This window comes from Vollenhovia emeryi, unplaced genomic scaffold (assembly GCF_000949405.1).
Source record: "Vollenhovia emeryi isolate VEMERY1.0 unplaced genomic scaffold, V.emery_V1.0 DF939393.1, whole genome shotgun sequence".
NCBI lineage: Eukaryota > Metazoa > Arthropoda > Insecta > Hymenoptera > Formicidae > Vollenhovia > Vollenhovia emeryi.
In genome coordinates, this window is record NW_011966973.1 from 35,341 (window position 1) to 48,724 (window position 13,384).

At 43.0% G+C, this 13,384-nt stretch overlaps 2 protein-coding genes across 2 annotated transcripts in view; both read right to left on the reverse strand.

The window, feature by feature from the left end:
* Positions 1-255: 255 nt before the first annotated feature.
* Positions 256-10,499, reverse strand: LOC105558005. The gene is made up of 10 exons (XM_012005477.1): positions 9,741-10,499; positions 9,552-9,640; positions 7,433-7,468; positions 7,206-7,346; positions 6,130-6,779; positions 4,835-5,980; positions 3,150-4,781; positions 2,051-2,369; positions 1,617-1,767; positions 256-758 (listed from the first exon to the last, which is right to left on the reverse strand). Exons 1-10 carry the CDS (start codon positions 10,090-10,092, stop codon positions 256-258), a joined length of 5,019 nt encoding a protein of 1,672 aa, XP_011860867.1. The 5' UTR covers positions 10,093-10,499.
* A 1,496-nt stretch (positions 10,500-11,995) lies between these two features.
* The window catches only part of LOC105558006, a 4,311-nt gene continuing 2,922 nt past the window's right edge, over positions 11,996-13,384 (reverse strand). Inside the window, exons 2-3 of the mRNA XM_012005478.1 lie at positions 13,022-13,374; positions 11,996-12,776 (exon numbers count right to left, since the gene is read on the reverse strand). Coding sequence (XP_011860868.1) covers positions 11,996-12,776; positions 13,022-13,374 — 1,134 coding nt within the window. The remainder of the gene's footprint in view (positions 12,777-13,021; positions 13,375-13,384) is intronic.

Genomic DNA, 13,384 nt, shown 5'->3' on the forward strand with positions numbered 1-13,384 from the left:
TTACGTTGACGTCGACGGGTATACACTTAATAATATGCACGGCCTCGCCTGCAGTGACAGCCATGTGGCCAGGGCCTTTCATTAATTGGTATGCAAATTCATCTGGTTGCAGCGCAGCGAAAGAAAGGGTATTGGTAAGTATCTGTCTTTCAAGGGCGCATTTTTGCTGGATAACATTGTGATAAAGTAACGTCATCTGGTCCTGGATATGACGTTCGATGTAAACAAATTTAGAATTCATATAAGTGAAGATATCTAAATTTGGTATAGAGATGCTTCCCTTTTTGGCGAAGGTATCCCCGTCTTGAACAGGATGAATAGTTTCGGGTGCTCCGTACGGAGTAATTTATATCCGCAAAGAGAGAGTTCCTTGGTTGTCATGAGGGCGAAGGTAATGTCTTGAGTGATCAAGCTGTAGATTGGTTGACCCGGCGAGTCGCTGGTAGTAGACGTGAGCTTATTTGCCGGTCCCTCGTACAGGACGTCGTATTGCTCAAATTTACAGGATGATAAGGGCATAGGTTTCCAAAAGGAGTAACCGTCGTCGGGATCTAGACAGAATCCGTCAGTTAGAGGACACGAAGTTCCCGATCGTAACTTAATTTTTCCTGAATTTAAATGTACGGGAGAGAATCCGGATTTTACTGTAATTTTAGCGGAGGCCTGAACTGTAACATTGTCCCAAGTTCCATATGAATCAGAATACTGGGCGCCAGAACAAGTGCCGTCGTTTCTTATCTCCAGCAATGGCAAAACTTCTATAAAAGGTTTCATTTACTTTTATTTTGTCGAGAACGCCATCTTTTCCGAGGGAAATTTTTCCTTCGGTAAATAAACGCATGCAGGTATGGTATCCCGTTTCATGTACGTAATCGGCTTTTCCATTGAATACTATTGCAACGTGGGAGTGCATTCCACAATGATATATGGTTCGCGAAATTTCGACCTTACACTGAAAAACCTCAGCGTAATTATAATCGGATAATTGTAAAAGCTGAATTTTAGTACGAGTGGTGGTTGGAGTATGATATTTTAGGTTGCATTCACCTACATCTAGCAGAGAAACGGTAGTTATATTCAAATGTCGAACTCCACAGTCGAAACCAATTAAGCCACTTACCTTAGGTACTATAATTAAAATTAATGAAAAAGTTATTTCTATGAGTAACATAATTGTGATTATAATATTACAAATAATGGATATTTTATTAAGATATTGGTTAATTAAATGAATGTAGTGGTTTCGGGTGCACGGTTTATATCCTTGCGTACCACGTTTTTATAACTAAGCGTTTTAACAATATCAATACTAAATATTTCAGTCGCGTCCGAGGCTAATGAATTGTCAGAGGGGTTGGTTATTATTTAGAAATGAGTTCCCTCTATAGGGATTAAAAACCGATCTACGTCGAGGGTGAAGCCGCTTTCCTCCGCGTAAGCCAGATAATCGTTTAAAACGTCCTGGCAGGTAAAGCAACACCGGAGGGGGCGTGTGGTAACTATTGGCGTTGGACAATTATGAACAGAACAACGTAATTCACGGTTGACTAATCCACAGCTTACATAGTGTGTTTTATTAAAGACAAAAAGCTCTCGACGAACAAGGAGTTTTATACGGTCGTAACAAGGGCTGCAAAGAGCTTCTCCAGTATCAATGTTTCGATAACTTTCTGCCTTAATACAGTAAATGAAGAATTCGTTGAGATTGTTCAAATGTGGCAAGGCCCGTTGTGGGTCTGGCAGGGCAGGACGGCGATCCCAAAGCATCTAAAACAGGCGAAAAAGCGTTATTATCTCTTCATCCTGGGTTTATATGGGCTATTTTTAATTTATCGCTGTGAACGACGCGAAAATGATTATTGATTAATAATCTTACATTATTCATAGGCAATATTTCCATTATTTTATAGGGTCCGGTATATTGATTCGCGAATTTTCTTTTCTTAGTTTCGTTCAACAAGAAAACGTAATCTCCAATTTTAAAGTTATGCACGTTAATTCGCTTATCATAATATTTCTTGCTTGTTTCTTTTGATTTCAATAAGTTTACTCGCGCTTGTCTCTGTAATTCAGATAATTTATTAAATAAATCCGTTAAGTACTCGCGATACGTTGGTTCAAGGTTTTCTTCAATGGGTTCGTGCGAAGAGGGCAATCGTGCAAGTTTTCCGAATACTAGTTCATACGGAGAGAATTTTGTACCCTCATGCACACTCGTATTGTATGAGAACATAGCGAGACTTAAATAATTGTCCCAATTCCTTTCGTTATCTATCTGTGTCTTCAGATATTCCATGAGAACGTGATGTGATCGTTCAATAGATCCGTTGGATTGTGGATGGTAGGCTGTGGTTCTAAACTGTTGAATTCTAAATTTTTTTGCTAAAGCTCTCATTAGAGAAGATAAGAAATTTGTTCCCTGGTCTGTCAACATGGCTTTATAGGAGCACCGTAAATACAAATAAAATTTTTAGAAAATGCGTCAGCTATGGAAAGCGAAGTGGCTTCAATTAAGGGAACAGCGACAGAGTATTTAGTTAATAGATCTTGTATAGTTAATATATATTGGTTATTATTTTTTGTCATAGGAAGAGGTCCCATGATATCCAATGAAATTTTGTCGAAAGCTGCACCTGGGGTGTCTGTAATAACCATGGGCTGTCTAGTTTTTACTCTTGTTAATTTTTTCAGCTGACAATCTTTACATTTCTGGATAAATTCCTGTATGTCTTTTTTCATATTAGTCCAAAAATAATGAGGTCTAATTCTATTATATGTATGTTTTGGTGACACCTTTATGTCCGCCTACTGCTGACGCATGGTTTTCTAATATTAGCTTCTCGCGTTCTTGCACAGCGGGATTTCTTACCAAATTTTGGCAAATAGTTATTCGACAATTGGTCTCTGTTAAAATTTTCTTTAATTGTTTTATGACATAAGACCATGGTAGGTCGTCGAATGAAATGCTCTTAGACATATATATGTTTGTTAATTCTAGTTCCGTTATTACGTTTAAAAGGGACAGCAAACAATTTTTCAGGGTTGTTGGTTCGATTAACGTATAAGAATTTAATTTTATGGGTAGAGAAATCAAAGTGTTAGCTTTGATGGTATGTATAGTAGCTCGTTCATATGTAAGGTGTTCATACTTTGGTAACAGATTAGCATTAAAATATAATTGAGCGCCTTGGTCAAAGGGCATACCATTCAATTGAATAAATATAGCGTGAACTCCCTTCTGTTCTAAAAAATTATTACGGACTTCGATAATGTTAGGGGCTTGATTTATATTATATTCGATAGGACAATTTTCGTATGGCGTGGTCACATGAGTGAACATTTCCTCGTAATCTTGGTCAGAACCGGAACTTAACTCATCATCACTTGACACAGGAATTTCTTCGATTGTTAGTTCTGATTCGAGGTTAGGCATTTCTATATAATCATCATGAGGAGAATTTAATGGCATATTCATTCGATTTGCAGGGCTCGTTATTGATGGGTTCGGAGGGTCTGGAGAGTTGGGTGCGGGTAAGGGAAGTAGCGGGGTAGTGATTCGGGATACAGGAGAAAATAAAGATTCATTAGAATCATCACTGAAATCAATGGGGAAAATAAAGTTTACTGGGGGATTTCTAGATAAGGCGTCGGCGTTATTATTTAAAGTGCCTTTTTTATATTTTATCTCATATTCATATTCCAGTAATTTAGTTCTCCATTTCCATAAACGCGAAGAAGGATCCTTAACCGAGTGCAACCATACCAACGGCTTATGGTCAGTAACAATAGTGAATGGTTTACCATAGAGGTAAGGTCGGAAGTGACTTACGCAATATATAATGGCTAAGCACTCCTTTTCAATGGTCGAGTAATTTTGTTCTGCAGCGTTTAAAACGCGCGAAGTGTAAGCTATCGGAAGGTTCTTACCTATAGAGCCTTGACTTAATATTCCGCCAACCGCGTATCCTGATGCGTCAGTTGTGAGAGTAAAATTTTTCGTGAAATCCGGATATTGTAGAATAGGATTGGAGCCCAACGCGGTTTTTAAAGTAGTAAAGGCATTCACCTGGTTTGTAGACCAGTGGAATTCTTTATTTTTCTTTAACAAATCTGTAAGAGGCTTGGCTTCCTTTGAAAAATTTGGAATGAAGCGGTGATAGTATCCTGCGAGTCCCAAAAACTGCTTAATGTTTTTCGGTGTTCGGGGCGTTGGAAACTCAGCTACTGCTTTAATCTTGTCGGGATCTGGCCTAACACCATTTGACCCAATGATGTGACCCAAATAAGAGACTTCCTTGCACAAAAATTTACATTTATCCGGTTGTAGCTTCAGGTTTGCGGAGCGTAATCTTTGTATTAATCTCTTAAACTTAATTTCATGTTCCTCTATTGATCTTGCATAAATGACTATATCGTCCATATAAACGAAGAGTTCGTTTCCTTGTAATCCGGATAACACATTATCCATCAATCGTTGGAATGTGGCTGGGGCGTTTTTTAATCCAAAGGGCATACGCTTGAATTGATAATGTCCATATGGCGTAGTGAAAGCTGTTTTATGCGCGTTTTTGGGAGTCATTGAAATTTGATGGAAACCGGATGCCAAGTCCAATACTGAAAAATATTTGGCAGACCCCAGTTGGTCTAAAATATCAATAATATTGGGGAGAGGATAGGCATCACCTATGGTCTTTTCATTTAAATTTCTATAGTCTATCACCATTCTCCATTTTTTGTTGCCTTGGGAATCGGCCTTTTTTGGTATTATCCATACCGGAGAGCTATATGGAGATGTCGAATAGCTAATTAAATCATTACTTAGGAGATCAGTTACCTGCTTGTTAATTTCTTCGCGATGCACGGGGGGTATCGATATTGCTTAGTAAAAACGGGGAGCTCATCCGTGGTGTGAATTATGTGTTCTACAAAAGTAGTAGCTTCTAACTTTTCACCGGGGATATGGAATCTATCTGCAGAGTTCGAAACTAAAGTTTGAATATTAAGAATTTCTTCGCTATTTAAATGATCTAACCTTAATAATTCCAAAACTTTCCTAACGCGGTTATTGGGTTCGTTAAAGAAATATACGGGATTACTAATTCCGACAGGGGGAATATCAGAGTCTCCCAAGCGTTTCTGGATCTGGGCGATGCTTTCAAGAGGTGCGCGGTTATGATCAATGTCGTTCTCGACGTCGTTATCACTTATGAAGGGGGGGTTTTGTATTTCTAAATTGTGCTCTGCCTCATTCCCTCGGGTTTCAGTTTCATACAGTGGTTTACTTGATTCGTTGCACGTAATGGTGCATTTTCGGATGCCCACGGGGTTTTCTTTAATTGAACTATTCGGTGTTATGATAGTGAATTCTTGTAACTCTTCGGATGGTATTAAAACTTCTATTTTTTCTTCTGACGTATTGAAAATCGGCAAACAAGCCTTGCCATTTTTGTTAGTGACGATGGCTTCGCCTAAATAAACTTTCTCAGGTATATTACATCGGGGGAGGTAGCCTTCCTGTACCTCAGAATTTAAAATGTTAACATAAAAGGGAGTGACGGACCGTTCCGTTAAATAAACTCGTTCGATCCTTATAAAAGGTATAGTGGTGTCGTCATATATCAAACATTTTCTTTTGTAGTTAATAATAGCTCCATAATTTTTAAAGAAGGGCGTTCCTATAATTCCATCGTGTGGGAACGCAATTGAATCCGCTATTACATGAAACAGGACTTGTTGTCCTAAAAAATCAATCTTAATATCACCTTTGGTAAATACTGCACCGGGCGTGATACCTTTCAATTCGGCAACGTTATCGTGATTAATTATTGTTGGTTCCTTAATAAAACGTTCTTTTATTAAATTAAATTTGGATCCAGAATCGATCATGAAAATACATGGAGCCTTCAGATCTCCCGACTTTATTATCACGGATGGCAGCTCGTTATCTGCCTCGGAGGTTTCTACATTGCTGAAGTTGTAGCTGGGAGGGGAATCGGTCTTGCAGATTCTTGTGTTTCTTGACGTCTCTCTATCTGTACGTTCCGCGGGACGTCGTTCATCGGAACGCGCGCGGAGTTTTCCGGCTGTTGATCAGTTTCGAAACGGGGGGTATGTCCTGCGGCTGTATACATTGCGTATTTTTGACACTGGTTCTTAAAATGTCCGGGGGCTTTACAATAATAACACACCTTAGTGGTAGGGAAGTTTGGTCCTGGCTGACCGGGAATCAAGGGTTTAATAAATGGACGGGGACCTTCCGGAGGTATCGAGGGGCGAGGGGGTCGTAGGATAGTATACTGGGGATCAGCACGGGCAGGCGGATTCACAACGAGAGGACGCTTGCGTGCTCTTTCAGCTTCTATGGTTTTTGAAAGTTGGATCGCGGTCTCGATCGATTCTTCTAGAATATCACAATTCTCTATTTTAACTCGAATAAGTAGCTCGGATGGCAATCCGTTCACGAAACTGTTCATGACCGTATCTTCTATCTCTTTTTTTCTGCTGGATTCGATATACCCAACACTGTCGGTTTCTCCATCTATAATAGAGGTGCGTAATTCTTGTACGCGCGCGACATAATCGAAGATATTTTCATTACTTTTCATAAACACATTGGCTAGTTCACCGCGGTACTGATCTACTGATTTGTTAGGGCCAAAAATTCTTTTCAATCGTCTTGTTAACTCGAGGACACTCAACGGTTGAGTACCCTCAATAGCGGAATACGCATGTCCTTGCAATTTGTTAATAATGAGTTGAACGAGATGATACTCTTGGTACTGTGGAATAAGCTCAAAAGCTCTTTCACAAATTTTCGAAAAATGGTGCACCGGTATGTTATGCCCATCGAATTTTGGAATTGTGTCTATCGCGTCGCGAAGGCGGATGGGGGACGCATGTTCAAGCGAATCTTCAGAACGGTCATCACGGGGAACACGGGAGGGATTACGAGAGGGACCTGAGGTCTGAGGGGGTTGCTGAATGGCGGCCACATAAGTTTAACAACTTATAAAGATCATTTCTAAGGTAGAATGTCTTGAGTAAGAGGTGAAAGAATATATATATATATATATATATATATATACTATAGTATGTATGCACAAAAAGATACAGTAAAGAGCTTTGTAAAACTGAGTATCGATACCTGGGCGTCCATTTTTTTTGCTACCTTTTGCACACAATGAAGCCAAATTCTTCCCATATACCTCGATCAGTGCATGCCGCACGAGGAGAGGCCAGTGATTAATACACTCTGAGGTGTTCGGGTCCAAAACTTTAGATTTATCCAAAATATTTGTTTTGATACCCTCATAAAAATAAATGTTTGTTCCAGGATATATTTCTACCTGAAAATGCGCTCAAATTACATCATCTCTGTCATAATAACATATACAAAACAATAGTAAAAATCAATATTTATCAAACAATTTACCTTGCCTTTGCCGGGAGTTCTATAGAAATCAGAAATCTGCAACAACAAAAAATGTAGACACAAAATTATATTTGTTACAGATTGAATTATATATTCCGCGGTTTTCGTTTGTACCGATCTCGGTAGAGGTGAGGTAGCGGCGCTAGAGCGCCAGTTGTCGAGCAGAGGGAGTCGAGTTAAGATGGCGAAAGAAAAGCCGGTACGCAATGTCGCGCTTTTGGAATTGTAATCGAATACATACGCATTTATACCGCACGCGCACGCGCACGCGCACGCGCACACGCACACGCACACGCACACGCACACACACACACACACACAATCATCTACCTAAGAGTTTGGCGCCCAACGTGGGGCATCGGAATCAGCCGGACGGACACAGGTACGCACTTAGGGCACGAACGCGTGCATATACACATATGGACGCACATACACGCGCATACGCAGCCATACGGACGCGCATATACACGCGCATACACATATAATATTACAAAATTTCATATAGTTTCTATCTTACTTTGTGTTTTTAGTGAAAGAAAAACAATATTACTTTGAAAGAAGATTCCTTTGAAGCTTCAATATTTTCAGACGTATTGTTGTCTATTTGTCTCGCTTCATCGGTCTCGATGAAGTCCTAACCGAATCTAAATCATCGGAACGCCTCGGGCGTTTGGTACGCGCATAAGTCTCATAAATCCTACAGCCGGGTTCGTAGATAAGGAAGCGGGATGCAGTCTTAGAAGGGAACACATAATTACAACACACCGTTTCCCGCGATACACACCCACTTGCTGAGGCATAAAAACCCTTGCGAGTCAAGGGAAAAGCCCGAGCAAGCGCACACTTTATTAGCTCTCAATGCCTGGCCGCCGTATGAACGGGCGCAGGCAGCAATCCGTCAGATACAGGCCCATTCACAATCGTCACAGTACGCAGTCGCAATTACATACGATAACCGGCTCAACGCGCGGTAACTGTCTCTCCGCGAGACCGAAATGGCTACAAAGTCCCGAAATGGCGGTGCGCCGTTGCCGGCCGACACCTCCCCTCTCGTACAAGTATGAACACGCATCGCCCCGCGCGAGCTGTTGCTACGCGAGGTAACTGCCGCTACGCGCGACGGAAATGGCCACGATGGCCCGAAATGGCGGCGCGTCGTTACAGATCGATACCGCCCCTTTCCCGTAGGAACACTCGTCGTCCCGCTGTCCCGCCGGAAGACACGTCGAACCGCGTACTTATCCGCGTCCGACGCTGTGGGAGGGTGATGCGGCTGGCCCCTCCGCACCCCCACTCGCCAGAGAATGAGGCTCGCGTCCACCCTGGGAACACAGCCCGCAAAGCGACGAGTCGGCGCACTTGGCCTCTCGTTCCCCCGAACCAAGACACACTCGCCCACCGTGGGCAGGATTAACAGAGTGACGAGACGGCGTGTTTCGGCCGTCCCGCACTCACTCCCCGTCACGACAGCGAGACGGCGCGCACGCGAGATACAATGACGGAAGGCCCGAATGGCCGTTGCCGCCCCTTCCACCCCCGCGGACGCCCCACAATTACCTTGATCCTTCCCGATTTCGCTCGCTCGCAACCACCTCTCGGCGCACCGGCCGGATCGGCACCCTCAACCGAGCCGAAGGGCCCGCGCCTTCCCCCGCTGACGGGATCGGTCTATCTTCCGGGGCAAACACCTGGCAAGGCGTGATCGCCTGGGCCGGGTCCCCGTTCCACAGTCCTCACGTGGTAGAAGATGGCCGCTCAGCCCTCTGGGCCGCGGGCCTTCCCAATAGTCCTGGTCCAGAGCCTCGATCGTTGCTCGCCGGCTCCCGGGTCGTACTCGCTTGTAACGGCAGGCTCGCTCGTGCAGGATCCGATGTCGCTCGCAACAGGTCCGTCGCCTGCCTCTCCACTACCGATGCTCTCTACAGTCCCACCTTTACTGCCGTCTCTCCCGGATCGCACTGCACTGTCGCTAACCGGAAGGAAAGCTGGCGAAGGAGGCGACTCGCACGCCGCACTCGCATCCGCTCGCACACTTGCGCTCCGCGCACGCGCGGCCGGTGCCGCCGAACACTTTCGCCGCGCGGCGGCAACGCCGCTCCGCCGGTAACCCGGCTAATACAAATGACCGCTCATTCGCCGCGAACACGTATACAATCGACTTTATCGTGGTAACCACTGTCTCGAAGAATTTGATGTTTGATTCAGTCACTGAAAAAGCAAAACATGGTAATAAAATTATATACTTTTTTAAATAGCGCAAAAATTAGTAACTGCAATAATGAAAAGAAAAATAATTTATTATATTTACCTTCCGGAGCAAGAGCTCTGAAAGCATCTATAAATCTTTCAACCATGTCTTTTGAACGAATATTATTGTTTCTAGGATCATTTTGTTGTGTACATTTGGATTGTGAAAAGTCGGACAGTTGTGAACAAGATTGCAGTGGCTCACTAGATTGCGAGACTTGTGAAGCAGATCCGTGTATCGACTGCTGTGAAAATTCAGGAACTGAACAAGATTGCAGTGGCTCACTAGATTGCGAGGCTTGTGAAGCAGATCCATATAAAGGCTGTAGTGCCGTTGAATTGTCGAAGTACTGTTGTGCTACGAGTGGCAGAGGTGGTGTAGTCATCGGAAACCATTGCGGATTTTCCGTCATTACTGGCGAGCATATTTATCGCCCTGTAATTTGAATCTATGAATGGGAGCAAAGCCTGGGTAGATACTATTGTTGGAGTGAGTTCGTACCCAAATTCATTTGCTGTTGACGGACAAGCAGACAGTAACTCCAGATGGGGACTTCGAGACTCTCTCTGCGAAAGTGAAGATTGTGCATAAGAATTATTCACATAATTCACATTTGCACAATTCACATTCACAGTGGAGAGCGAAGTACAGAATGCGCTGTTGATCGTAGGAGATGGATGAGTTCCTTGCACAGTTATTGAAGGTGCAGTTTCAAACGCTCGTGATTGAGTGTCATTTATGCGTATGTCATCAAAAATCGATGTGTCTTTCGCAATTTCTGCAGCAACCTGAACATTGGCTTTCTTTTGAGCAGTCTTTCTTTTTTCTTTTCCTGTTGCTGCTCTTTCTTTTTGTCGAGGACTTCGGATAAGAATATTTTATCTGAAGGATCTGTTATCTTGCCCGTGTCACTATTTATGCGTAATAGTTCCAACGCCTCTTTATCACCTAAAATAATACTACTATTAGAATATTCTCCTAGTATTCCTTAGGTGCACATTTTTCTGATATAGATAGTTTAATAAAAATAAATAACTACTAGGGAATGTTCTAAATATATCAGAGAGTAAAGAAAAAGAGTAAAACGTACTCTCTGCGAGCAAAATGAAGATACATTTTATTTTAATCGAAATATAATGATAATATACTGAATAATTTGTATTATTAAATGTTAATCATCAAAATATTAAAAATTAAATAAAAACTAATGTTTCCTCATTTATATTCTGGCTAATTATTTTATTTCATGTATGATTTGCTGTAGATATTTGTGAAAAATTTAATTTATTGTAATATCAAACTAAATTATCAAACTAAAAAGTTTTGTAGCGTCGAAATCTCTCCAACATGGAGAGATTCCGTGGTTCGTATGACCCGGTAAGGTATGAGGGATATGAGTAAAGGAGACGTTAATTGAGCTTCAAGGATGATACCTTTATTAGCTCTTGGGGAAAAGCCTTGCGGCATAAAAACCCCTCAAATATGATAATCCAGTACAATGAGTGTCACAATCAGGTATATCGATAGCGTCAGGGCCCTGCGCGTGAGAATCGTTTATTCGTGTTACCGTACAAGACGTAGGGCATAGCCCGCGAGACACGACTCGCCACGAGACTAAGCTCGGTCCGAGAACAAGTTCGGTATTATTCGTGTTACCGCACAAGGCGTAGGGCATAGCCCGCGAGACACGACTCGCCACGAGACTAAGCTCGGATATTAATGAGTGACCGAAGTCAGTTCACATAAGTGCGAATCAAGAAGTGACCGAAGTCATTTCGCGGATGCGCGAATCGATGACGGTGCAAAGCAAATCGCGTGATTTTACGTTAACCGGATTAATCGGGTATCCGTAGTTATCGAACCGCGATCTCCGTCGAATTATGCGCAACGAACTCGTCACTGATTCGGACCACCGATGACTCGTGTCGACTGAACGATAAGTTACTCGCGTATCGAGAGGTTTTCCGGACTGACCTGTTCCGATGGAATATTCGGACTGACGATCTCGCGGATCCCCTCTATTAGCGGAAAAACGGCGGCTCGTACCGCCGCCCCCCGCTACGGGCCCACGACGGTAGCGCGGGCCCTCGACGAAATCGCGAAGGTCGCGCCCACTTACTACGCGAAAATGCGCGAAATTCAAATTTGGTAAAGGAGCAAAATCGATCTTCCGTCCACGGAACATTCTCCCCCCGTTGAGAGTGAAACGATCAACTAGTATGGATAATGCCCCGAGTCGCCATCGCATGCCGCAACTTTACAATGTTGAGTCTTATATATAGGTTGAACATATTGATCATACAAATACAATATAGTTAAGAAAGGTTCGGTAACGGACAAAGTAATTTCGCATTGCGCTTGAAAATCCCTTGGGCCGTCTTGATTGTAGCGACCCTGACCACGCCGTCGTCCCCCGGGTGTAATTCCACAACTCGTCCCAGCTGCCAACGCATACATGGTTGGTTTTTATCTATGAGGATGACAATGGTGTCTTGTTGTAGACCGCTGCCATCGTTCATCCATTTCTGTCGTTTCTGAAGTTCGTTTAAATATTCGGTGTGCCACCTGCGCCAAAAGTCTTGGCGAGCCTTGGTTATCAATCGCCATGACGATAGACGATTTTCTGGAACAGAAATATAATTTTCTTCCGGTAGCATTGTAAGAGGACGTCCTACTAGAAAATGAGCAGGCGTCAGTGCCAGCGGATCATTTGGATCCGTGGAAATTGGGCACAAAGGTCGTGAATTCAGTATAGCTTCGATCTCTATTGTCAAGGTATTCAGTTCTTCATATGTGAAGAGAAGATCACCTATTACTCGTTTGAGGTGGTGTTTAAATGATTTGACCGCCGCTTCCCAGATACCTCCGAAATGCGGTGAGAAGGGCGGATTAAAATGCCAAGAAATTTTCTTGGTTGCCGCGAAGTCCTTGACTCGCGTTTTAAATTCGTCTGATTCGACCAAGGTGTATAATTCGCGAAGTTGATTATTCGCGCCCACGAAATTTGTGCCGTTGTCAGAGTAAACGTTAGAGGGTATGGCTCTACGTCCCATGAAGCGTTTTAAGGCTGCGAGAAATGTCTCAGTCGATAGATCGCTAACGATTTCAATATGTACGGCCTTTGTTGCCATACAAATAAAGACGCACCCGTATACTTTTACGCGGCCTCTATTTCGTTGTTTTTTCTCTTTAATGTACATAGGACCGAAAAAATCGACACCTGTATGACAAAATGCAGTGGCTTCTTCGACTCTGGCCCGCGGTAGATTGGCCATCTTGTATTCAGCGGGTGTTGCTCGAAAGCGGATACAGCGCACGCAATGTCGAACGATTTTACGTACTTGATTTTTACCGTCGAGAAGCCAAAAACGGTGACGATGGTGTAGAGGGTGGATTGTATACCCGCGTGGTAATTTTTCTCGTGTATATCCCGAATAATTAAATCGGTGACGTGATGATGTGAAGGTAGTAGTATCGGGTGTTTCTGTGCAAAGGGCACGTTTGCATTTTGCAGCCTGCCGCCGACGCGAAGCAAACCATGTTCATCGATTATTGGACTTAACGAGGCCAATTTTGTGCCTTTTATTCTTTCCGACTTTGTAATACGATTAATTTCGACGGCGTATCGTGTTTTTTGAATAAGCCTCAATACCCGTCGTTCGGCTTCAGTAATTTCTTGCACGGATAGTGTGCCCTTGTTACGA